Consider the following 27,442-nt stretch of genomic DNA (forward strand, 5'->3'; position numbering starts at 1 on the left):
GGCAAGACTGGAGCATGTGGTGAAGATCCATGGTCCTGGACTGACATCCGTTTCTGAAAATCTGCCTTCCCATCCATTGATAACTGGTATCAGTGTAATTTAGATCATGCAGGATTTTCCAGAACAGGAACATAATCCTTAAGTCCTGTGTGAGATTGATGTTTTGTCCTGCAGTTTTATCAAACAACCGGGTCATGGCACAGACGAGGGTCCTCAGCCAATATGCATGCCCTCTGCTCCATCTCCACAGTAATTGTGTTCATGAGGAAGACTCTGTGCTCAGTAGAAATCCAGGGCTTATGGTAGTAACGTTGGAAGTTGGTATCTTCCATCAGTCAATCAGGGCCAGCAGCCCTTTAGTCATTTTCTGTTTTATGTCAATTCAGTTTTTTGGTAGCATTGACATTATATGTGATGCATTTTTGGGGGGGAAATTCAGTAGTAAAGTGTAACCTTTTTATTTGTCAGAAATCATTTAACAAGAAAATATCATAGAGATCACATGTCAATTCATAGAAAGAGATTTTCTAGAGTAAGTCTGTCTTTATTAGTAGAAACAGACTTGGTTTATTTCTCCTCTTGCACTCTTTTCTACTTCAGTTTCTCCACACACACACACACCCCAACACACACACCCCAACCGTCTTTCACCTATGGCTAAGCTCACTGCACAAAGCTGTAGAATGGTTTGACAGAAGTGGCCAATGTAACTGTCTCCCCTCTGCAGTCACAAAGACAAGCATGAAACAATCCTCCTGACAGTCTCAAACAGAGCTGCATCACCGTCAGACTGTCTAAGTCTCTGAGCTCCCTTTCACCAGTCCGATCACATCCTGAGGACTTAAAGGCGCCGTGTCCTCACTGTTGTTCCCCACCATTAAGTACAGAGAGAATGTCCTCGCCATAAAAACGTCTGTCGCTCGTTTGCTCAAATAAGTAAATGTTTTACGGGCCACCCAGCAAAAGATACACTCCCTCCCCTCCTCGGATCTGTAAAATGGTCCTCTATATCTACTATGAGTGGTTCAACACAGATTTGATTGGCTAGATGTGTTAGATAAGCCAAACCATTACAATTGCATATACTCATCTATCTCCCCATCTATATAAGATAATGTAATTCAAATTCCTATAGATTGATTACACACAAAATACTGAATTACTTATGTAAACAAAATACTGTTTATTTTTGTTATTTTAAATGACTGCAACAGCAACAAAGAAAACCCAACAATCTTAAGCTCTGGTCAACACATCATGGATAACACTACTAAAGTCACTAAACCTGCATTTCCATTACAAACATACGCAAAACTTCTGCTACTGCATTCTGCTAAAGTCGAAAAAACACAATTTCGCAATTGCAGTGTTTCAATTTCATAAGAAACACAATTAAATTCACATAAATAAGTTTGTTCAAGCAGTGACATGATGACGCAACATGTCATTAAAAAACATGTTGCATCATCATCCCTCCAACTACTTCCTGTCATCTTGTCCATGGTTTGCACCAGTAGCATCATCCAGTTTGTTGATCATGTGACTTGTGGGATAAGAAAAAAAAGATGTTTCCATTGCAGTTTTGCAAAATAAACCAATTTTGATATGCCACAAAAAAAAACAATTTTTTAGCAACAAAACATATCAAAAAATGAGTTAATGGCATGTTTCCATTAAGCAAATACATCTTTCAAATGTCAAATTGCACAATTATATGGTCAATGAAAACACAGCTATTTACACCCCCAACAAGGACAGTAAGCTACAAACAGCAAATGCTAAAAATGCCAATTACAACCATCATATCCCTGGCGTTAAGTCACTTTTACAGCAAAGACGACATCAAAAACGTCTTTACTGGTCTAAGGGGAAAAATACTCAATAGTGGCTCAGTAATCTAAAGTCCTCTTTTGAAATTAAGGTAAAATTTAAATGTAATTTTCTAAATCAAGGTCCTAGAGTCTGGAGGAAAAGAGAACGAATCATGCCTGAGGTTTACTATAAATTTTCACTGCCAGAGATGAACTGGGGTACCATGTCTTCTACTGGTGTTGGTCCACTATGTTTCATCAACTTAAAAGTCAACCCAGCCACCTGCCAGGAAATTTTAGAGCACTTTGTATTTCCTTCTGCTGACGAGCTTTATGGAGATGCTAATTTAATTTCCCAGCAGGACTTGGTACCTGCCCACACTGCCGAAAGTAAGAATACCTGCTGTAACGACGTTATCTGTGTTTTCTTTGGCCAACAAACTTCCCTGACTCTAATGGGGAATATATGTTGTATTGTCAAGAGGAAGATGAAAGACACCAGATCCAACAAAATGGATGAGCTGAAGGCTCAATGAAAAGCATCTTCATAAGAGCTACAGGATGATCACCACATGTTGACAAAAATGTGTTTCTCTTGTCTAGAGAAACTAACTTACAAGTAACTTCTGCAAGTTATTGGAGATTTTTTTCAAGTAAACAATTACTTAATATTGATTTTAAGAGGTACCAGTTGCATTGGCAGTGAAAATGTCTTTCACTTAAGACATTTTTCCCATGTTATAGGTAAAATAATCTGCCAGTGGAATTAATACTTTTTCATCAACATTTAAGGATTATTGACTTAACACAAGGTTCTATATCTGAAAAGTTACTTGCAAGTTAATTTTATCTTATTTCAAGCATGCTAAGATATTTGCACAAGAAACTAGACCAAAAATACTTGGTAACATAATCGCCCTCAAAATAAGTAGTAGAATTAATTTAAAATCGCAGACGTCCAAAAGGATACACTTAGTGCTTAGGAGATGCAAATGGTTTCAGAGAGAAGACTGAGCGCTCTGTTTTTCTATTACCTCAAATAATACATACTATCTGGTTCCAAAAGATAGAGGGGGGGAGTTTGGGAAGAAAGGCCAAGAAGGATGGATCCCCTTCAACATTCACCTTTATCAGCCATCTTCTCCGCTTCGAGGATCCCGCTTCGGAGCCTTGCAAAATAAATTGAGGGTTATTTTCCTCCAAGATGCAGATTGAGGAAGAAGGCGATAACCATGACTTTTCTCACGTCATTAAAGCTGTTTTTACATTTGCTTGGCGGTCCCTGTGGGTTGTTTTCCTTCCCCAGTGTTACAAATAGATATGTGATTGATTTATAAAGCTGCTGTGTACAGCTGTTCTGCAGGAAACAGTGAAGGTTACCATCAAAGATGTGAAAATGCTCCTTTAAAACATTTAGGATGTCCTTAAAAGACATGAAATATTCCAAAAATTTTTCAGATATGGTTTTGTGATAAGAATTAAATCCCAAACTGCTTATCAGAAAACAATATGCACCTACATAGATCTAATGTAATTTCCAACAGCTTTATCAATGGAATGACAACCAGAGCCAGATGGGTCGGATGTCCTTTAATCCCCAATCAAGCTTTCATCCCGGAGAAAAGCTAATATCACAATAATTCTGGATCAGATAAATGCAAAACAGCAAAGTTCTCAAGTGATAGAACTTTGCTCTGACACATTTAGATATTATTATTTACAATTTAATCTTCTAACTCGAGAGTTGCTTCAGTGACAGGCTGCTACATCCTAAGTGTACAAAGCAGCATTATCACATATCCTTCCTCCCAGCAGCTGATAGACTCTATAAACAACTCATCTCTGTTGGTATCAGCATAGTTTTACTATTTATTTATAAAATAACAGTTCTGCTGGTATTTGCACATTTTTCATATATTGCATTTTTTTTAAATTCACAAATACACATGATGTTTTGTAAATTATCCTGCTTAGTTGCGCAGTCATTTGGTATTCTTTTGATAATCACACAATATATTATGTTGTAATTCTGCCCTTGCATAACGGTATAATACTCTTATTGTTTTCTATATTTTGTACTTTTATCTTTGTGTGAACATACATGCCTCAATGTCCTGCTGTTACACCAGAATTTCTCCACTGTGGGAGAACAAAGGATATTTCTATTCCATTTTATTCTATTCTACTCAGAAACAATGATGTAATAGTTAATATAACCATTTCAAGAACCATTTAACTATCATTGTATATATTTGGGATTATTTAAATACCTTATTTAAAAATGACTACTCAGTAAACAGAAGTCAGTCATTACTCTACCAATTATTTTCATGGTAAAATTCTCATCTTGCTTCTGGTCAGTGTAACACAGACGTCCAGGCTAAACGTTAAAAAAAACATGTTTCTGTTGTATAATCAAATCTTTTCCATCTATATTACAGAGGGTTTGTGTCCTACTTTATATCATATATTCTCAGAGAAGAAAAAGAGACGAGACAAACAACTCAGACCTCAGGCTGGAGGAGGCTGAAGCAAAAAACAACAAAATGCATTTTTAAAACAAAACACAAACATCAAAGCGCTCTAAAGACTATGTGTGTTCAACGGAGAGCAACCTGAAAAAAGACGGAAAACAGAAGTGGATAAAGAGAAGACACAGAAGAAGGTAGGGGATCTTGATGCTTTACCACATTTATGACATGAAAGTGAAATATGTTTCTTTGATTTAAAAAAAAAAAATCATTAAGCAGGCTGGGGTACCTCAATGGAGTTTCCATACCTGAATCCTATAGAAAACCAGTAAAATTTATCTTATTGTGTAAAGGACCAAACCAGAACCTTAAAGGCCTACAAGCAGCCCTTCAAGAAAAACACAAGTTTTTGTTAGAGTCGACCCACCATTGTTTTTAACTTTTGCTTACATAACTTGTTGGAAATGAAGGTGTTAATATTGAAATGCTTTCTTGAAATCATATCATTAAAGTTTTCCATTTTGAAACTATTTTCTCGACATTAGTGGAACATGAACAACGATTTGCGTACATTTGTAATGGAAACAGCGACTTGAGGTCATAAAACTAAGACAGGCATAGGACAATATTGGCATTAAATATTTTAGCTGAAACATGCAAGTTTCAGAAAGCACTTTCCTTAGCATATCTTTAATTATTTGAAAACTGCATTTTGTTTTGGATCAGGTTATCTTTATGTGTTTCATGAGCTAAAAGACTTCCAAAACAGCAAAAACAGAAGAAAAATGTGAATGTTAGAACTTTGTTGTAAATATTATCACAATGTCTCTAAAGATATGGACTGAAACACATGAGGAAAGACCAGAAGCAGTTCGAACATGTCTCTGTTTGGATAACTGAATCGTAAAGTTTAGTGACCTTTCATTACAGGGATTTAAATAGGTAACGCTTTGAGTTCGTCTCAGTTGAGGCTGCTCTTTGGCAAGCCTTTTTCATGAACGGACCGTCTGTTGCTCCTCAAAGCAGAGGGGAGGACCTGTGGCAGGAAGCCAGTCTACCAGCCTTTCCCATCTTCCCCTCCTCCCCCACCAGCGTCCTGCCCGGCAATGTCACGGCGCTCGTGGCGTCCTAGCTGCGACCCAGTTTAAGGTAACGGCTCCAATTTCACAGTTTAATTATTGCTAATCTGGGGAAACCGAGCCAATGCTAATGAGACGCACGTGCCGGCGGCCAGCAGTCGCTGAGAGAAAAAGTGTCAGGACAAGGTGGTGAGAGATTTACAGCCAGACTCTTTGGTGTGATCCAAGCCAGAGAAGGGCTGGAATGATGGAAGAAGCTGAAAATTCAATTGAGCGATCCCCAGAGTGGGTACTGTTTGGCTTTTAATGCTCTAAAACAGAATAAATTACAGAGGAATAAACTTCAAGTTCTAATGATCCAAGATTTACGTCATTGGGTTCGATCGCATCAGTCTGGCAAACTGACGACGAGCATAAATCTGGTCGTGCTTCTTGTTTTAATCTTGTTTTAGTTTTGGCAGCTCGCAACAACTTCAGGAAAGAATAGTGAATGAAATCACATTTATTATATGAAAGTGAGTTATGACTGTTTCATCCAATGAAATTCCTAGCCTTTCAGCTAAAGTGAAATTTCTATCCTGAGGCAAATCTTTAGTTGAATCATTTATTATCCTCATTCGTAAGGAGGCGCCACTTAAAACTTAGGATCAAATACGCTGAAAAGTAGAGGAAATATCTTGATATTCAGCAGTAAACACCACAACTTGTATTCCTTTGAATACAGCTCAAAGAGTTTAGAGTTGTTTTCCAAAGTAAGCAAGTACAATTCTTTAAACCTCTAATTTCACTATAAACTATCACAGCTCAGTCGGTAGGCTTGGCAACGTTTCTGGCTTCATGATTTAGCCAGAAACTGTTGCCAGAAACAGTTTTTTTAGAGTTACAGTTTCTTTCTTCACAAACTTCCTTAGCAACATGTTAAAGGCAATACAGCAAATTTCTCAGGTTGAAGTTGCAGTAGAGTGGCACTATAATGTACCATTATAAAATCAGTCCATTGCTGATCAGCTTTTTGAATGTTTCCATTGATATTTTTGATAATTTATGTTTGCAGATTAGCTGTGAGTCTATGAGGTTGGAAAGAATATTTACCTTCAGGAATCAGAGAAACCAGAAAGCAAGCAGAGAGCAAATTTAAAAGATCCCAATATGTCCTATGAAGGCATGTCAGCAGTTCATTCAGGCTGAGATTCAATGGCATCAGGAAAGCTGAACGTATAACAGCAACGTTGCTCTATTTCATTCATTTGAGCTTTCAATGTCTTTTGATCAAGAAAAATGGTGTAACAGCCTTTTGGAAAGTTCAAAATTACGGTAAGACAACATTTTCTAGGGAATACAGTGAATGCCATCAATGAAACATACCCATATCAAAATCCATTATTCAATTGTCAATTTATGAAATTCCAAGTAAAACAATTGTTTGATTTATTTTAGAAGAATTCACATCTTGTCCTTTAGAGTTTATCTGAAGTAAACTTTGAAATAAAGTAATTGGCTTTCTATTGGTAAGTATCAGGTAAACAAGAAGAATCATCGCCAAGCAACCCTTTATCTTTCCTGCAGTTAATTCTCTAATCAGCCTTCCCTTGTGGAGTTTTCTAATTGACGGCAATCACTCGGTTGTGACAGACACCTAGAAGACAGGTAGTCATCCATCACGCTGATCACTGCTCTCATTTCATGGTTGCTGAATGTTCGATACTGGCTGTTTAAGCTGTATCAAAACACAAACGGTTTATTTACTGCTGCAAACATTCGGATCCAACAGAGGAAAAGGCAGAATGTGTCGGGGAACGGGAATTTAAATGTGGAAGAGCCACAGATGTCCTTTAAGAAATAGCAGATAAAGTTCCATCAACAGTTAAATGTCCTTCTCTTTTTTTCCAATTTAGATGAAATTATCAATGCGATGAAATCTACAATCAAGTATTATCTTCCTTTTTATTGGCAGGAAGGTTAAGGCAGAGAGAATTCCAGTATTTGGTTGGAGGCTGGCTATAAACAAGCCGTTGCAATCTTTTGAAAGTATTCATCACCTGATAAAAGCTGCCAAGGTCAGACCTGTGGGAGATTGCTCGATCGAAAACATTATTTGGCACCGTGTTGTTTGCCTGGAGTGCACTTTTAAAGTTGCAAAACTGCTCGGAAAACAGCAGCGGAGGTAGTTGGAGTGCAATAATGTCTGGTGCATTAAACTTTCTTTTAAAAAAAGGACCATTAAAGATGTGATGTCTTAGTGGTTCAAGAAAAGCATAAAAACAGAATTTTCACAGCATTACCACTCACTTTGTTTCACCCTGAGCTTCGTAATGAAGTCAAGAACTGGTACACAGATGATAATGTACACTTTTCAACAACAAAATGGTTGCATTCAAAACTCGTTTTAGGTCAGGTGAAGGCTCTGTTGAGTCCGTCTAAAAGCTTAAAGACACTTTTAAAGGCGTCCATTTGTGCTATACTGTCGTAATAATAAACCTCTCTATAAAGGCTAAACAGTTCTAGCAACTTTAACATCAGCCGCCCAAAAGAAAACAAAGTTTGGATTATAAATCATACATGTTATTATTTATCATTCCTTTCAGCCATCTTTGATTTTGGTTGGATTGTAATTCAGCAGCACTAGCAATAGCAGCACTGTTTACCAGTACCAACATTTACATTAGAGTGTAACTGCTGTAAAAGTATCTCTGACACAGTCCATATTTTCAGAGAAGCTCCATGATTGATCAGGAGTTCCTGAAACGCTGGAAAACTGAAAAATAGCAATCTGCCCGAATCTGATGGTTGAAAAACCTAAATAAGAGATTAAAAACAATAGTTGAGCTCAAATGTCTATTTTTTCTATAATTGGGGTGCAAATAAGGTTTTTGAATTGCACACATTTATTTTGTTAATATACGGAATTTCAATTAATAACAGAAAATAAACATTTAAATATGGTAATTAAATTCTGTGAGAAAAAAAGGTACAGTGTAGCACAGTTCAAGAACACCAATACTAGCTTTTGGGTTTAATTACTCAAACTAAAACTAAAATTAAAATGTTCTATCTGTTTACCTTTAACCCGATAGATGAGCATCACCATTAGAACTCATTTCTAAAACATAATGGAAAGATATTAAATTATAGTTTTTTGTCTAATCCTACTACAGGTGTAGTTAAGCCTGTTTTTATTGGTTAAAGCACCAAAAGGCCTAATGGTGAATCAGATTAGACCCATCAGAGTGAATAACTTAACCATCGATACAGATATCAATCTTCTACCATTTGTCTTCAGCAGGAAAACAGAGGGGCTGACAGTAATGTGATAAACCTGAGAATAGATTAGTGTTAATAACTCAGCAAGCTCTTCATGCAAATGAAACGGCTACATTAGCAAACTGGAATGTGACAGACTGACGTAAAATGTCTAAAGCGGTCCATAGCTGCACAGCAGAAGAAGAAAAACTGATGAGAGCAAAGTGAACGACGACAGGTCATTTACACTGTCCCGTCTACAGATGTGAGCAAACACAACCAAGATCATAATTAACTCCAAATGTGAACAATTAGCACACCACTCATTGTGGCTTCACTGAACATTAATTAAAATACATAAAAACACTCTTTAGCTGCGTTTCAAACATACAAAGAAAGGTTAAGCTGAACTAGCAAACATTTATGGCCAATGCAGTGCAACAAACTGAAATAAGCAAAAAAGATGATTGATATATTACATAAACAATAGTGTGTTTTAATAGTTTGCAGGTACCGTAAAAAACGTATTTATATTTTTGTTTCCAAGCAACCAGATCTTCTTTTCAGTCTTTTAAATTGATCGTAATCATTTTCTCAAGGTTTGTCAAAGCTATTCTTTTGACTTTTTTCACACATTTTAGGCAAGTATCAAAACTTCAGTTGTCTGTTGGATGAACAACTGAACTTTGAGTTCAGGAGGAATTTGTTTCTAAGTAACTCGTATATCAAAGAGAAAAACTTAGAATTAGGGTTAAACTGGACCTCAGGAACTACAGAACACAGAAATGAAGAATGACTCAAGAATTTAGTATAGTACTATAATTTATATCAAGTTTTTTTTAATAACTCACTTCCTCAAATCAGTTCAAACTGTCTCACTCCTACCACTATAAAGAATAATAAACACTCCTTAATCAAATGACAGCAGTCACAAACCAACACAAACATCCTAAATTAACTCCAGCGTTTCTGTTTATCCAGTCGTTTGGTTGGAGAAAAGCTCCAGGAGTCAAAGCTTGACCATCGAGCAATCGGGTGTGTTCCCCTCCCCCATGTTGGTTCCCCGGCCCCCTTCATGCAAGCAAGGTTCACCAATCTACACGGCCCGCTGTCAGAGCTGAATGGATCGCTCCCCTCCCCTGAGACTAATTTGCCATGTAAGAACGCAGCTCTTATAAGGCACCTTCATGTTCCTCCCTTTGGAGGTTTTCCAGGCTCATCCTACTGAGAGGAGACCTCAAAAAGATGCAGAACTCACTGTAGGGAACATTTATCCCTTAAAGCTCTAGAGCACGTTCAGATCACCCAGAATGTGTTCCTGGGTAGAGAGAGCTTTGGGGTTCCCTAATGGATCTTCTGTCCTGTGACCCAAACTGTGATGAGGTGAAGACAGCAGACTGGCTAAGAAACAGATGATGTAGAAAAATCCTAAATTCATAGAGAAAACTGTAATATAACAGATGATAACACCGCTGGAGTGTGCCACTTGTTTTCATCATGTTTGAAATTCAATCAAAATGTATTTTTTTGCTCATGCTAAAGTTAAATTAAATGTCATTACTCATATCTATGTATCTTCAATGAGTCGTTATGGATGGTGAAGTTATGTACGATAAGAATCCCCAGTAGCAGTCAGTCTCACGACAAACCTGACAGCCTCTAACTAATGACTGTTGCTCTCAGGCAGCAGAGACAATATTCCAAAGTAACAAGTTCTGGTTGACAACTGCTAATCTGACTCATTTGCTTTTGCTGCCCCACTTTAAATCTCTGTCTGGATAGAAAACCAGGAAGAGGTAGCTGAGGATGTGATCCAAACCCGTTATGATAAACAGAGACGGTTTGAACTTCCTCTTTGTCTCCTTTTAACTCCCCTGGGATTCGGGGTCATAGTTCAGGTATTATTTGAGGGTTTGAGATGCTAATCAGCTGCTCCCAGTCGTAAAAACAACACCTTGTTGCCAAGGTTAAGCATCGAGTGTTATAAAGTAAAAAGGTGAGAGCAAAAATCCTTCCAGCTGCACGGAATCTAAAACCAGAGAGAACAATGGTTCAAACATGCAACGCCTCCATCAAAAAAACCCCCAAAAAACATGAATAAAGTCTACAACAGAACAAATACACAATGGCATAAGCTTTTCACACAAAAATTGAAAACCAGAAGATTTTTTTTTTTTTACTTTTTTGTTTAAATGAAAGCTTGAAGTCTTAAAGAACTTTTAGAAATGAGAATTTGAATTATGTTGGATCTCAGAGTTTAGTTTATCAGTATACTTTTAATATTTTATCAAGACCAAAAAGCGGTACTAACAAACATTAATCCATTTGTGACAACTTAATGGTATTGCAAGATTAAAGCAAATATTGAATAATAATTGCAGCCAGTGCTGCACATATTCAATGTATGAATTTCAGAGCAGCCTGCTTGAGTAGGCTAATTTCATTATTCAGTACTTATTTACTGAATATCTTTTTCCAAAATAACATACAAAAAATATGTTTATGCAGTTTTATTGCATAAACCCAAACATTTGAAACTAAAGCCAAAAAATAGAATTAAATGAAAACTTAAATCACTTTCCCAGCTTGTATTTATGATCCCTCCACTCGTTTCACTGAATTGTTTACGTGCCCACTCCTCTCCAGTTTGCGTTTATGTACATAGATGCATTCTGCATTTCCACAGGCACCTCTGTCCATTACCGCCTGCACACCCACCCACACCGCAGCTGTACAAACAGATCACTCCACCGCTGCACATCAGCTCCGTCAGCTGCAGGGTGGCAGCACACATCAGCCCGCGGAGGCAGAAATATTCCGGTGAGCTTGTAATGGCTGCTGTTGTGGGCGGCGGTGATTACGGCTCAGGTTTGCAGGCTCTAACAAACCCTTTCATGCCCACCTGTGGAGCACAGCGGCCTGTGTCTTCCGGTCAGACGGCCAGAGTCCGGTATGAGCTATGCAGATGAGCAAGCAGCCTCCCAGCTAGCAGCAACCTTCAGCTGCAGATGCCACGCAGTGCGTGGAGAATGTCGCTGCGGCTGGAAAACCGGAGGATTTAAGCAAAGCAGGTGTTCAGTGGGAAAAAAAAAAACTGCTTATGACAAATACTTGCTTAACTTACACTTCTGCACATTTTCATTTCTGCGTTTTGTTCTGTTCTGATATAAACCACAGTCCAAAGTTGCGACTGTCCTCAACCTGACAGGTCAGAATCACATGATTAAATCCTGATGCATTTATTTATGCATGCAGGTAACTTTGGATGTAACTGGTGAAGCCCTTCTTACAACACAGTGACATTGTAATTATTTAGCGACCTAACCACAATATAAGACTCCTACCAAGCCAAGATACTCCTGGTCAATCAAGCGTGAGTCGTTACTGATGAGACAGGCCATTTTAGATCACCAAGCCATTTGCTCAGTGATGCATTTACAGGAAGTGTTAATGCTGTGCATTGTCCAGCTAAAATCAGTTTAATATTCAGGACACTCCACCGAGTCTACAGGTTTATAATACCAGACTCCATGCTGCTGCCACTACACACACCTTTTCAGCGTGAACAGCCTCTTTGAAGCAAGTTATGTGAGGAAAGAAAAAAAAATATTCTCACTGTGCATTGAAAATATAGCCTTTTATTTCCTAATTTAACTATCCAGGTGACCTGCACTGAGCCTAACAGCCTACTTAGCACCTGTGCCACAAGAAAAAGGAGGTGTGAGCCTTGCACAGCAGATGTCTGTTGTGCCAGGCTGTTTGCCAGAAAGACCAGCGGGCGCCCGTCAGCCTCTGAAAGCAACAAGCTGGTCTGCTGAAGCATAGCTCACAGTCACAACAGTGTGAGCTGAACATGCTGAGTAGAATGCAGAACAGGTAGAAGACAGACAGAGCTGAACTAAAGTCTTCTAAGTAAACAAAGAACATGGAGAGCAAATAGTACTTCCATATTTATGAAATACAAATGTAAGTCAGCTTTTTTTTATCACATCCTTTTGGGCGCTAATGGTAGATTAGCTGCAACCCGGTCTGCATTCCAGCTCAGATTGGGCCAGACGGGTTCAGAGTCTCTATGCAGAAACCGTCTATACTAACAACCATGCAGCCTACAGATTAATCACTCAGTCAATCTATGATATTTATGTCTCCAAAATCAATTTCTGCCATTCCAACATCTCCAACATCATGGACAAGATCAAAGAGATAAGCTAGCTAGATAAGATAGCAGATTATAAAGACTACAACACATCAGAAGAAGTCCTGGAAGGTGACGACCATCAGTCACTCTGGTTACTTAACCCTGTGTAAGTCCACATATACTGAAGGCGACTCGTCTGCAAAAAAATACATTTTCATGACTTTGTACTTTTACTTGGTGCAGAAACAGTCGAGTTAGCACAAACAGTCACAAGGATGCAGAGCAGCCACTCTGCCACACTAATAGTTGTGCATTAATTAGGCATCCAGCTAGCTCACCAAGCTTCCCAACACCCAGTCCGATTGTTGGAAATGAAGACATTTGTAACGAGAAATGTATACTATCAACTTGAATGGAGTCTGTAAGGCTCACAGAAAATGCACAGAACGCCTGATTAATCTTCATACATCTTGCCTCATGGGTTGAAGATGATCATAAGACAGTTGCCATTTTGATAAAGATGCAGAACAATAGTGGGAAGGCAGCCCACTTCACGCATACATCAACACTACTTGACCATTTTCAAATAGATCAGGCACAAAAAGATTCATGAGCTCAAGCAATAACACAGTGCTCTTAGTAAAGCCTGTAAAATTGTTCATATTTCTTTAGATTCTTAATCATTTTGTTGAATTTTAGCATTAATAAGTTGGTTCCCAAAAAGCTACTAGCAGAAATCTTGGCATACGTCAACAAATGCTTCTCAGTTTCTGTTTTTATTCTTTTTTTTTTATTTTAGGATTTCATAAAGATGAGAAATATTTATATTAATCTGCTTTGGTTCATTAAATTCCAAAACGGCCAGCTAGTTGGTAAACAAACAGTGTTGTAACATTTACAAAGTGTTACATGTAGTTGTGGTTTACAGTGACTGTCATTTCACAGGAAATGCTGAGTAGAAAGCAGAACAGGTAGAAGAAAGACAGAGCTGAACTAAGTCTTCTAAGTAAACAAAGAACATGGAGAACAAATAGTACTTCCATATTTATGAAATACAAATGTAAGTCGGCTTTTTTTTATCACATCCTTTTGGGCGCTAATGGTAGATCAGCTGCAACCTGGTCTGCATTCAGACCAGGTTGGGCCAGACGGGTTCAGAATCTCATGCAGAAACCGTCTATACCAACAACCATGCAGTGCAGATTGGTACAAAATATGACAAGATTTTGAGAAACTAACAGAAAACTGATGTTTTAGACTGATTCCGTTCTCTGTCTTGTAAGCAGGTAGAGCTCAGAATTTGACAGACACCTGGGTTGAATCTCTGAATGCATCTGGCCTTTAATGCCCCTGTGGCGAGCTGTCATTATCATATCAAAGACTTTTTGGTTGCAGACAGAAAGGAGAACCAACACTTCAACAGCCTCTCCATCTAATTTTTGCATGAACCCATTTGAATATCTACAGAAAGCGATGCACAAGGATAAAAGAGTGCAGAGAGTGCATGTGAAAAAATAATAATAAAAACACCCACACAAAACACTCAGGGTTACTCTCACTCCATCACACACAGATCTAAATCTCATGTACATTCAGTCTCCTTTGCATTCTGTTAGCATGTCATTGTTTTGGGTTTCGATTATTTATTTCTCTTTGTGACAAAAACTGCAGGTAGGGCAGAGCGACATGGCGAACAGACAGCCTTGATCCGGGTCTCGATGCTTCATGAATATGCTCTTTCAAATCCACCCCTGCTTTCATGCTGCAAACAACAATAGTGTGTCATTACAACAGATACCATCATCCCAACCTTCGAAACCACAGGCAGGAAAATACTTCCTGTAAAATCGTCACGGAGAATTTTCATTGTGGCTAGAGCAAGACAACCAACAATACACTCAGATTTTATTCAACACAATATATTCTCCAGACAGGGATGAAACCGCAGGAATGCAAAATACCAAAAAACTATAAACTACAAACTAAATAAGACATTTTCTGTCTTATTTAAAAAATAATTTTGCAGATAAACTATGTAAATAGAGTTTTAAGGGTGCTTGCTTTCCTCAGGTCTCTTCTCTCCACCCACTTTGGTCAAATTTTTAAAAAACTTGTTAGTTTTCAAAAATTGTTGGTTATGCTTACAATTCTTATATGAGGTTATATTACTATCAAATCTTTTTTATAGCAAGTGTTAAAACCTAAAACAAAAATGCTTTTGTTGTATACCGAATATTTGACAAATCAAGAGCAAGTCAGTCTGCATAAAGTCTGAGGAGGTCTGATGGTGTAAAGGGTTCGAATTTAAACCAAGCTAATATTTGTGTATTTACAGTATTTCACCATAAAGATTAAACCTTAGAGACACATTCACAGACCTATTTGCAGATACTATATGCATGTATAACTGTTCATTTTTAAAAAGTGTACCATTTTAAATGAGCTGTTAAACATTCTTCAAAGTGAAATTAGCCAATATTCCTGCTGCTGCTGCCCTGTCTTCATAGAATAAAAATCAGATCAGTATAAAGATGGTGGTTTATATCTAGATGGTGAAGAACATTTTCTAGCTGCAGCCAATCGTCTCTATGGTCAAATGAATCCGTTATAGTTTTTATATAGATATGAGGCGCTCTCTGCTACTTTTTACTACCTGCAGCGGTGCAATGAAATCCTCTGTATTGCCTTTTATTTCAGTAATGCTGTCCTGAATATGATCTTTCTTTGATATAGTCAAAAGCTGCTCTTAGAATTTCACCATGATCTGATGAACGGACCAGGTGCTTGAAGAGGAGAATATTTTTTTCCATATTTTTGATTACTTCTATATTTTTTGTATTTGTAACTGGAAAAAGATTGTGACCTGATGCAAAAATGTAAGTAAACTTATTCATTGTAGTTAAACTAATGTGTTTTTTAATCCAGCCTATAAAATAAAGCAAACAGTGCAGCTTGGTGAATTTTTCTAGTCCTGTTTTATTACTACATGCTATTAGTTCAAGAGCATAAACTATCTTGTCGGTAATGAGGATGATTTCAGAACATTTGTTTACCTTGCAGCCTCAGTCACTGAAAAAAGTACCACATTATATCCATCCAAGGTTATTGTAATAAAATGTTCAAAGTTTCTGAAACTTAGCATTTTGTTTTAGCCTTTAAAATGTGTAATTTTCTTTCATTCATAACTATAATAGTTCCAACTTCATACAAAGGTGTCAACGCAAAACTGGACCTCGACTGCAGACGTGGCCTATAAGTAAAAAGAATTAGATCTAAATTAAGGTTTCTAAAAAAATTTATAACATTTTAAGAGTCCTTGCAAAAGTATGAACAGGGTAACGGAGTTCATGAAAATGCAATTGAAAGTTCAATTTTTTTAAAAAATAAAAAATGTCACCATTTACAATTTAAATGGATTGGAAGCCCAAATGATTACACAAAAGAAATTAATGAATAAATTGAAGGAAGAAGGTCAAAGAAAAGGAAAATCAACTTCTTCTGTCACTTTAGTTTGCAAGCTCATCATAATGTACAAACTTTATATGATTTAATCAAGTATAGGAGCATGCATGCAGACTCACATTCTGCATAACAATTTTTAGTGACTTTTTTCCTTAGGCAAGCTGCTCACGCCTTGGAGGCAAAAATTCAGAAAAACACAAGTACACGCAACGAAAAATACTTAAGTCTCCAAGTAAAAGAGGAAAAAAGCTGAATGACGGATTTTAGAGAGTAACTGTCTGGAAAAGAAATCTGAGAGGCGTCACGAATCATGAACAGCAGGAGATTTGCTGAGTCACTCTCAGAATATCGAGCAAGACATGAAAATTATTCAAACGTGACAGCATGGTTGATTTCTAAAACTCTTCTGCTGCCAGTTCTGACTGTGTGTCATCATTATCCACATTAAAAACTAAAAAAATAAATAAAATAAAATCGACACCGCTGCACATTTTCCATGAAATGAACTGAAACCCGCTCACTGATACCAATGTGATGCCTGGCATAGAAATTTATGTTTAGCTTCGAAAGGAAATAACTTTTAAAAATCCATCCATCCATCCAGCCCAAAATATTTATGTATATTTATGTAAGTTATTGTCAAAACAAAATCAGTCATATTTTACAATATCTGCACTGTTTCCATTAAGTACATTACAAAAAATTAAGAAACAAAGAACTGCTTAAAGCTGCAGTATAGATTTTTTTTAATATATATTTTCCTTTTCAAATTTCTTAAAATTGTTAAAATGATCAAAGTTCCTCTGCACCCTGGTTTGGGTTATAAATGGAAAACTTTGTGCTCCAACTGCTGTCTTGTAGTTGTCAGTGTAGTCTGTACTCATGAGCACAATCTCCACTGTTACTCATCACATCTAAATACACTAGTATGTATATTCATGCTTAGGTTGCAGCTCAGATATAATCTCTTTGGTGAAAAGAAACAGCTACCATTAAAGGTCTGTTTTTATCCTTAAAATCTGATTCTCACAGAAGAACGGCTGTAAATTTGGAGATAAAAAGTGGAAATCAAGAAATGAAGCAAAATCATTTTAATCAGGCAAATTAAAAAACAACACAAAAACCACTTCTTTGCAGTGAAACGAATATATCCAGCTAAACCTTGTAGCTGAATATCATTTTAATTTACTATTGGTCTGAAATCTGATGTCAAATATGTAAAATCAAACATGACATTTTCTAAGTGTAGATTTTTTGTCATATTTCATGTGGATGAGCACAAACATTGTCCATCAGTTACGTTGATCCACTCTCAGCCGGTAACTCCTGCTCACGGCTTCTTTCTAAGGTGCATAAACATTTACAACCCTGCAATAAATCATGATTAATTTTACTTTTCAGCTCTTTTGTCTTTTCGGGTTTATTGCATGCAGCTCACCCCGTTATCGTTTCACTGGAATAACACATTTTCACATTACTACTACATCAGGCCATTATCGTGCAGGAAAACGACAACTCACCCATGTGCTTGCCAAATAAACCCCACGCTCAAAGCTACGGGCCTTTTTTTAGTTTCAGTTTGCAAATCTGCGAGTGAACAAATGGCCTCCTCTCCACTGCTGAAACTAACTTCTCATCTGTTTTATTTTCAACCTGTCAGTGTGATGAAGTATGCTAATATTCTCACTTTAGAGTATGTGATAAAACTATAATAAACACAGAGTGAGGGCTGTGATGGATGCTGTGTTGCAGGCTGGGAGCTGCAGATTTTTGCTTCCCTTTGGTCTTGCAGCTTTAGATGACGGGACTTTCTATAGTTTTCTCTCCGACAACATATCGTCGATTGGCAATAATTGTCTGGTATTGATCACCTCAGCAGACCCTCCGTCCATCCCTCACCTTCAGCCCTCAAACTTTTCTCTTTTCTCTTGCAAGCCTTCGTTTCTAAAACCATTTCTTGCTCCCTCCTCCTATATAAGCGCGGCGAACAGCATGCCATCATCGTTACAAAATAACTCTTGAATCAATAGTGGAGAGCAGACCCTCGGCAGTCCATTTACGGCCGAGCTGGTGGAGAATAACCGTGCAGGAGATGACAGGAGAAACGTGAAGGAGAGAGAAGCTGAACTTTAAGGATGGTGATGAAGTTCTGCTTACTTTCAGGGAGTGTTTGGTTTTTATTTTGTTGTTTTATTCATGCTAAGATCAGTGGTTCAGAGGTAAAACTAATAATACTATAAAGATAAATTACCACTACACCTAACATCTAAATTTACTAATAAATAATCATATAGATTTAGTAATCTCTCAATAAGAACCACTAATAATGCTATTACAACCTCTAACAAAGAGTGAGTAACTTTCCGTTCAGGTGTAATAAGTTCAACAAAGCTTGCTTTAGAGTAGCCTGGATAAAAGAAATACTTCACACAACTTTAGTTTTGCTCTGGTATTGTGACTGAGGTCACACTGTTACTCAGTTACACCTGACTTCATTGTGCATTCATTCTAGCAGCAATCACACAGACAAACAGCTTCCGGGATAAAAACAGTGCTGGTTTATAAGAAGAGTAAAAACGTTTGCTCGTCATCAGCCACTCGCCTGCTGTTTGGGTTGTGATCTGAAGCTTCTCACATTTAAACAGAAAGTTTTCTGACTCAATTATAAAATCACTTCATTCCACAATATTAAAAAAAAATTTAATGTGAGCATTCTGTCTACATTCCATATATATCTTTAAATAACTAGTTTGCGCCTTAGCAGTAAAATCATTTAAATCCGAGTCTAATTATGAGGAAACAGGAAGCGAAAGGTTGGACTCACATCAGCGACTCCAGCCTCCAGGATGGTGAGCTTAGTTTCCTTCTCCAGATCAGCTTTTTGTTTAACTGCAATCAGAAAACAGACAAAAATATTTATTATACCGAGGCTTTACAGTAAAAACAGCACATTAAAAAAAGGTGAAGTTCAAGAAATAGTCCAGACCTGCTCTTGTTTCTACTGAATGATCTGTGAAGTTTTCATAAATATGCTGTATATACAGTACTTATGTGTATATTGTTGTTGGTGTTAATCAGCAGAAGGAAATCTAACAAACAGGCGTTTGAATGTTTTGCTTTAATAACTTGAAGGAAAAAAAATCTATCTGTTTATTTTCCTGACGATCATTAAATCACACCGGGGAGAAGCTGAAGCTCGTTTGTCTTGGAGCTTTGGGAGTCTTTAGAAAACATTTATTTGAGTACGCAGGTGAAGGAGATGTTGGTTTTTACATTCTAGAATTTTCTGATGCTGGGAGTTGAATATTCTGATTGATTTGTTCAAGTCGTATTCTACTTCCTTCGTGTTTATTATTTTTCTTTGCTGAAGATAAACTGCTGAACTTTTGATTTGTGGAGCAGATTTTAAAGGCAGTGATGTCGTCTTTTGGATCTTTTCCCAAACATTTGGCCACATTAGGCCAGCAACACCTCTGCAGTGCTGGTGATCTAAAAGAGCCATTACTGCTGCAAATCATCTCTTTATGAAATAGGAATTTTTAACCCAACTTGCCGCCAGGCAAATATTAAAACACATTTCCACACAAATACAATTAAACCCTGCACAGTTCTCTTTTTTCACCCATTAATGTAAAGGGAAACAAAGAAGACTTCAATTGAAATTCATGACAGAGAGCATATTAAAACCAGAACAAAATGTTCTGAAAAAAAGAAAGCATACATAATTACATTCACTTTTGCTTTGCATCTGAATACAGCAGTGGAAAGAGCAAACCTCCTTTGTTGACACACCAGGCAGATGAAGGATATGCAAATAGCAAGTCTTGATGCTGTCATACTCCTCCAAAGAGCTTCAACAATTAGACTTTCAATCTGTCAGAGCACGATTCTCTGCTAACCTTATGCAACGTGTGGAGATATTGCAGGTCTTGACCTTAAAATGTATTTTGGAGAAAATCAGATGACATACTGTACTAATGGCAAAGCACAGTCAACTGCAACTGTCTAAAAACTACAGTTCCCCTGAGAAGATTACAATCTGCTACCAGGGGTGGGAATGTCATTTTCATTATTTTCTTCTTTAAGGGTGTAATGATTATTTACCAAAAATACAACAAAATCCACCATGAATTTCCTTCAAACTATACTTTCATTCATTTTGGGCGGACCTGCACATTTCATTTCAACTTGAATTATCTGAGTTTGTAGTTGGTCCTGTTTCTTTTTTCCAGTTTGTGTCGGTCACTGTGAACACAAGTGTTCCAGCTACTCCGAGTTCATGGCAGATTTGACGGTTAATTAATACATTTTTCTTTCATTTTTTTCATCTGTTCATGATATGGTTTAAGTTTAGTTGGAAATATTTTAGGGAACAATGTCCCAAAAACACAATAGAGCTGGTTTTGGATAAAGCAGGTTATCAATAATCTTCTGAACTATGCTTACAAAAGTCTTGTACTCACATTGATGTGAACTTTATAGGCTATGCCCTGAAGCTGCTCTGTGTTCCCATACAAAATAAAAAGCATAAATCAATTTTGCATCTAATGAATCCAGATAAAAACAGTTTAAAAAATATTAGCGTTTGGAGTGTTTCTTTTTAAGTTGAAAGAAGATGCAGCAAATTTACAACAAAGTGAAGTGTTTGAGTAACAAGTGATTGATTCATGTAAGATATTGGACAAAGTAGGATGAAAGTATTGTCTGTGACGTCCCAGGAAGCCGACATGTCTTAATGGCTCTGTCAAAGCTCGGCATCTGCAGACTCCCTTCAGTGAGAAATGGGGGCTGGCTTGGTTTGTCATTGTCAGCTGTCCATCTGTTCGCTGAGAAACACCTGAACAAACTTCTGGTTTGGTGTTACAACCCGCTGAGGCTTTCCTTCCCTTTTGCCCCGATTTTAGATTCCTCTCACATTAAAACCTTGTAGCAACAAGGAATGGGAAGTGGGCAGAAGTACGTCATGCTTGAGTAGTTCAGCCCACACCGAGAAGTACAGCAGCTCTGTGTGATGAACTATCAGCTCACTCTTGAAGGCAGCATGAATTATTAATTGACTTTTACTTACAGGAAACATGACTTTTCGGCTGTGGTGATATAATTCTTCTACACCACAGTTTCTCCATGGTAATTACTCCAACTCCAGTGACTTAAAGTGCACCCAAGTGACTATTCAGAGGTGCACAGGGGTGAGGTGCTTTTAAACCAATCTAAAGTGATTGGTTTTGTGTCCAGTCACACCAAAATGCTGCATATTAGAGCTCCTGTACCACAATGTCTGTGCCAGTGCTGGAGTGTTGCTTTATTAAACATTAAAGGGGAAGTATTATGCATTTTTCCAGGCAAATAGTACCATTTTACAGCACAATGAAGCAACTATGACAGCTTCAGTGGCTATAAAAATGATAAATATATCAAATATTATTAAATAAAAATGACTTGGTAATTTAATGTTTCATAATTGGGCATCTGTCTCCTGTTCTTTCTGAAGCTCTGACTTCAAGACGTCACCACAACATTGCTCCTCCATTAACTCTTTAAAGGGACATTATTATGAGTTTTCTAGTCACAGAGTGGCATTTTATAGAAAAACCAAATAACTATCTTAATATTTATTTATATTGTTATAAAATGCTATTTAGTTCAAATATAACTTAAAAGAAATTCAACTTAGTAATTTATTGCTTTGAAAAAGGCAGGAAGTCATCTATTAACCCTTCAGCAACATTTTTACCAGTGTTTCACTGAGAAGTAGCTCCTATAATGAGCTCAGCAGTTCCACCAGGTGTTTGCTAATTACTGCTGGCTAGTCTGAAGGAGCTGAATGGGGGACTTATGTTAGAGGGCTCCTGTGTGAGGAGTTTTGTAGAGTTGAATGGTTATCATGGGAGATTAAAGGATTTCTCAATCATACATGTCCAGGGATGTTATTTATGAGGGAATTATGACATGACGGAAAGCTCAAAAAAGTCAATTTTACATAATACTGCCCCTTTGATTAATTGCTTAAAGGACTAAAAATCTATCATAGATGAAAACTGGGAGCCAGATTTAGCTCTCACCTCCCTGAAACAACAGAAGACTTTGATCCTCAATGCACCTTCATAATTGAATGTGCCAAACCTCTTCAAGTTTCAGTGTTGGGCAAGCTTTAATAGACGAGCTCTCTCCCGCAGAGCGTCACACCTCCATGCACACACATTTAATGGCTGCTACAAAAATCAGACATTCTCAGACACAAACATGAGAGAATGTTCAACATGATTTTCATCCGGAGGGAACGAGGAAACTGTACCGTAAGGCGACCGTCTGTCTGGCGTCCTGGAGTGGCGGCCATAGCAGCCAGTGAGCGTGACTACATCACAGGCCGCAAGCTCCTTTTAATTAGCCCACAAGTCTCTGGACCTCGAAACGCCACGGTCTCCCCGAAACGCAGCCAACAGCTATTCGGACCATCCGCTCTTCCTCTCTTCTGCAGACTGTAAATGAGTCCAAGTCGGATGAGAGCACAGCTTGTGGACAGCCGAGCTGAGGTGCCTCATTTGTACCCCAGCAAGCTCTCGCTACCGAAACCCAAATTGGATCCATTTTTAAGAGGCTGCAACAGACCAGGTGCCGTGATCAGACAGAGTGGCGACTTTTCTTTCAGGCTGACAAGCAGCACGGTGTGAAAATAAGCCGTAATGTGACAAAATGGGAATGAAGCAGCAATGGTCTGCAGGCTGAAGGTAAATGGTCTTTGCTCACATCATTCTGTTTTTTTCTGTTTCAAGAATATTCCATCTTTCATCGTCACTCTCAGAAACATTCAAGCTACAGTGAAAAACTGAGCCTGAAGGGAACAAACATGGAGCAAATCTTATTTCTAAAAAAGAAAAGGGCCCTTTATTTGTCCTCCAAAACACACGCAGGCGCTTCATTTGTCAACGGTGCCGCCCCCATCTTGAATTTTGCTTTATGTTAACTCAATGTATCCGAGGCGCCTAGAGGGAAGCACAGCGAGTGCTGTGGATTCAGAAATGCTTCATTTTTCACCGCTGACAAAAGAAAAAGGCCCCGGCTGGCTCCAACAGTCTTGGACCAACAGAATGGGTCGTTATTTCAAACGCTAACCACCACCGCTACCCCAACCACACAACCTCCACACATCCTGCTCACCTTTACATTTCACAGGCCATATAATGTGGACAAATAAGGGCTATCTGTCAAAAAGCAAAGGCGCAGAGCCAGGCGCCTTCACAGCAACGCGTAACATTAATATGACGAACTTAGTTTGTTATGTTTCCAATGTTCAGCAAGGAAAAATGTGTTGCTGGATTTTTCACATATTTTTTCTTAAAGCACCTTTTAATTTAACAATAAAAATAAGTAACGTGTGCTCCATGCGACTGGAAAGGAAAGTTAAATTGAGTATAGCAGTTAAGACTCAACACCAAAGTTCATGCCAAGACTCAGAAATGTTGTTTTTTCCATTTATTCAAGCATTTAAATTTATTTGTATAATGTATACCTAGAAAAAAGTAATTAAAAATTACATATTGAGATCAACTTTACAACGTGACAATTCCAGATGTTTTCCTTTGAAGACGAATGTTTCAGTCAAAAGATTTTTTTATGAAGTTATATGAGGAATAATATAAAAAAGATTTGTGAAAAATAGTTTTCACAGCACAAAAGAGATTTGAATGGGTTTTTATAAAGACGTCTATCACAGTAATTAAAAGTGTTAAATAAACTTAGGAAATGTTTCACAAATGATTTCACATAAATGTAATAACAAATTAAAATTAAACTTTAATCACATTCTACACCAGTTGTCTAGTTAAAATGGGTTTTTTATAGCTTGAGGTTAATTATTGCTTTCAAGAAGTAAAGAAAATTATGAGGCTGCATTTACCGACACTTAAAAGTTGCTTGAATGAGTAAAGTAAAGTATTATCTGTTTGTTTCTACAAAGAAAGAAATATTAGTTGAGTCTCAGTCGTTCTAATTTAATTTCTAATATCAATTTTTCAACTTTAAATCTGTTCCTGGTTGAGTTCGACCCCCCAGTGGTTGATGTTATTGGCTGCATTAATCTAGAAAAAAGCAGCAAAGCGTTATTAGTTGCAAAGGCTTAGAAAGAAACGCCACAAATAATTGCATTTAAAAAGACTGAACAAATGGAGCATCAAGAGTTCACCTGAGGACAAAACATTATTAAATGAGGAGTAAAAAATGTGAGAGACGATAGAAAGATGATGACAGAGACATCATCTGGTGAAGAAAGAAAATGATGTGTACAGTAAACAGTGAGAACTTGTTCACAGTGGAAAGTGACACTTGTATGAGGAAAAGGAGAAATAATGAAAACAGTCAAGCTAAAATGAGGCAGAGGAACATCACAGGAAAGAGACTCAGAGAGGAAGACAGGAATTACCTTCATCTAATTCAAGTCAAACTACAATTTTTGCTGAATTACTATGCTAAGATTATGTAGAAGTAAAAATAAAAAATACTAATCTCTTTTATTCAGTCATGTGAGCTTCTGTACACATTGTGCAAGTACTATATTGATTATTTAATCTTTTGCCTAGCAATATAAAGCTAAATCTTCTAGTAGTCAATGTAATCAAATATTTCCATGGTCACTTTGACCCACTGAGGGTGATCAATTAATTTATAATGTGTTAAATATCAGCAAATTCTACCTAATAAACTTAAGCATGAACATGTCAGTAAAATAAACATATTGCTTTTACTCAAAGGTTGGGAAACTTACCAATGACACTGAATGAACCTTGCAGCCCAAAAACAGTCCTAGTATCTCAGAGCTACGTAAGAGTAAAACACAACAACCAGTTAAAGCTCCATGAACAACATTGGTGACGCTACAGTTACAGAAAAGGATTGATCAACCCTGGCTTTGTGGAGCGGTTACCTACAGCAGCACAACTCAGTTCTATGTGAATAAAGAACATGCCTTGAAATGGAAACATTCAGCCTTTATGCATATAACCATGTTTGGAAAATAAACACTTTATCACCAGGAAGACCTCAGACGAACTAAAGAATGGTGGAAGGATGATCATCTTCCATTTAGATTTCTTTAGATAAAGTTATTTGGAAAGTGTAACTTTTATATTAATACAGGAGTTTGGGAAGTTGATCTGTGCTCGCTTTTTATCACAAGTAGAAACTTTGGTCTCAAGGATAACCTTTGTATCTTTAAATAAAAGAATCTATAATAAAGACCCTGTTTTGAATACATCTCACAACAAAAAAAACTCATAAAGTAAAGGTAGTTAAAACGCTTCATGGCCTTAAATATAACCTCAGGGTTACAGAGTTTGCATCTCTAATTATGTTGAATTATTTTGGTTGAGGTTGAACTCGATGTGATGCACTTATCCAACAGCCATAATGTGTCCGTGTCCCTTCATGTGTTAAACATCGTTTATCGCCTTAATTGATGTCATTTAGGTCTTTGCTTGCGCTCCATATGATTCATTGACATTTTAAAAGGCAAGTAATAAACACTTCCGTTAGTCTACGTAAACAATTTATTAAACACACGAGACCCTGGAGACACCGACAGGAAAGCATCCTGACCACTCACAAATTAATACCCACAAAACAACAAACTTCTGGACACAGCACACCGACGAAAAGCATTCATTACCAAAACACACAGCAAAGCAATCCCATATAAAATACATTTATAGTTCTTCAAATCATAGTAAACAGCATCTATGGGAGCAGCTGAGGAAGTCTGAAAAAACTGGGTTTCCTTCTGGAAGTGAGCGGAGTTGACCATTGAGAAATCGAGTCGAGTCATAAAAAGAAATCCTCCACAAATGGTAGTGACCTCTAAAATACTTTAGCTCCAAAACAATTTTCTCAAACTGCTTCTTTAGTCTTTGTCCCACTCATAAAAAACTACAACGCAACGCTTTAATGTTTTCATTGGTTTCAAATTCATTTTGTCACAATTTTAGCTTACGAAAAACAGTTAATGTTTATGTGTTTGGCTCTTCTAAACTTTCTTTATGCTAAAACTCTTTGGCATGCTGACATTAAACTCATAAAACAGTTATTTCAGATAAACAACCACCAGACTTCACAGTAATTTACATCTAGGACTTCCTTTCACTAAGCAAAAAATCTCTAACTCGAGGTAAGACGCTGCAAAAACACAAAAAAATACCAAGTATTTTCAGTCTAATTTTTTGTGCAAGTATCTTAGTATACTTCAAATAAGACAAAACTAACGTCCAAGTAATGTTTCAGCCAGATGTAAGAATGGAGTCCAGTAATCTGTACATTATGTAACAGGTCAGAATCCAACATTACGGTATTATCCAGTTAAATCCAGTGGTTTAAAGGTGTGACAACAGATACAACTATAAATATTTAATGCCTTTTATTAAAAGTCTCTTTCTGCTGACCACCAAACACACAAACCATGTAAAGCTTGAATATTTTTAGTTCCTGCTGACTAGTTCAAAAACCCTATAACTCTGTCTTATGTTTGTTGTAATTTCTAATGGGTGACGGCTTCTAATTACACAGTTCACTACGCCACCAACAACTACATCAGAAATAAACTAACCAGACGAAACTCAAGAGGAAGGAGGAGAGCATGCTAACATTTTATCATGTTGCTCAGCTGCTAACGTTCAGCACTTTATGCCCGTCTGGAATCTCATTTCCTAAAACTTTTATACTGTTTCTATTTGCGCTCAAAACGTCCTGAACCTCTTTATTTACGTTTTCCAATCTTTATTGGTTTTTTTTCATATTTGTCTTTCTCCGTTGCTCTTCCATCATATATTTGTTGTTTGTTATAGATCAGGAAGCTAACAGATATGGCCAGCAGGACAAACATATTTTATACTCTGTCCAATTTATCAATATGAGTATATGCTTCTTCTTCAGGTTATTTCCTGAAGCATTCTTCCTTTGCCACCATTTTTTCTCTCCCATCCCCCTAAGCAGAGTCTATACAGGAGGTGTTTATAGACGCGATAAGTGGCAGATGACGACTGCTTGGCGAGCCCGGAGATAAGGCTGCCAAAAGCAAGGCCCCCCCCATCTATCAAACCTGCCGCAGCCGAGCCATCGGCTTCAAGCCGCCAAGGAGGCGAAGGAGGTGCGGAAAAGGTAACAGCTCTCCATCTTCGGATGAAAGAAAACCGAAATGACAGTACGGCAAAAACTCTGGGGATAGTCAGAGTAAATACTGCCTGGTGTTTGATTTAA

At 37.5% G+C, this 27,442-nt stretch overlaps 1 protein-coding gene across 2 annotated transcripts in view; it reads right to left on the bottom strand.

The window, feature by feature from the left end:
- The window catches only part of LOC116721772 (receptor-type tyrosine-protein phosphatase N2-like), a 189,418-nt gene that overhangs the window by 67,995 nt on the left and 93,981 nt on the right, over nt 1-27,442 (bottom strand). For both annotated transcript variants that reach the window (XM_032565721.1, XM_032565720.1), the window contains exon 12: nt 19,026-19,090. In XM_032565721.1, the coding sequence (XP_032421612.1) occupies nt 19,026-19,090 (65 nt within the window). The remainder of the gene's footprint in view (nt 1-19,025; nt 19,091-27,442) is intronic.

The sequence above is a fragment of the Xiphophorus hellerii genome, chromosome 6 (assembly GCF_003331165.1).
Source record: "Xiphophorus hellerii strain 12219 chromosome 6, Xiphophorus_hellerii-4.1, whole genome shotgun sequence".
In the NCBI taxonomy this organism is placed as follows: domain Eukaryota; kingdom Metazoa; phylum Chordata; class Actinopteri; order Cyprinodontiformes; family Poeciliidae; genus Xiphophorus; species Xiphophorus hellerii.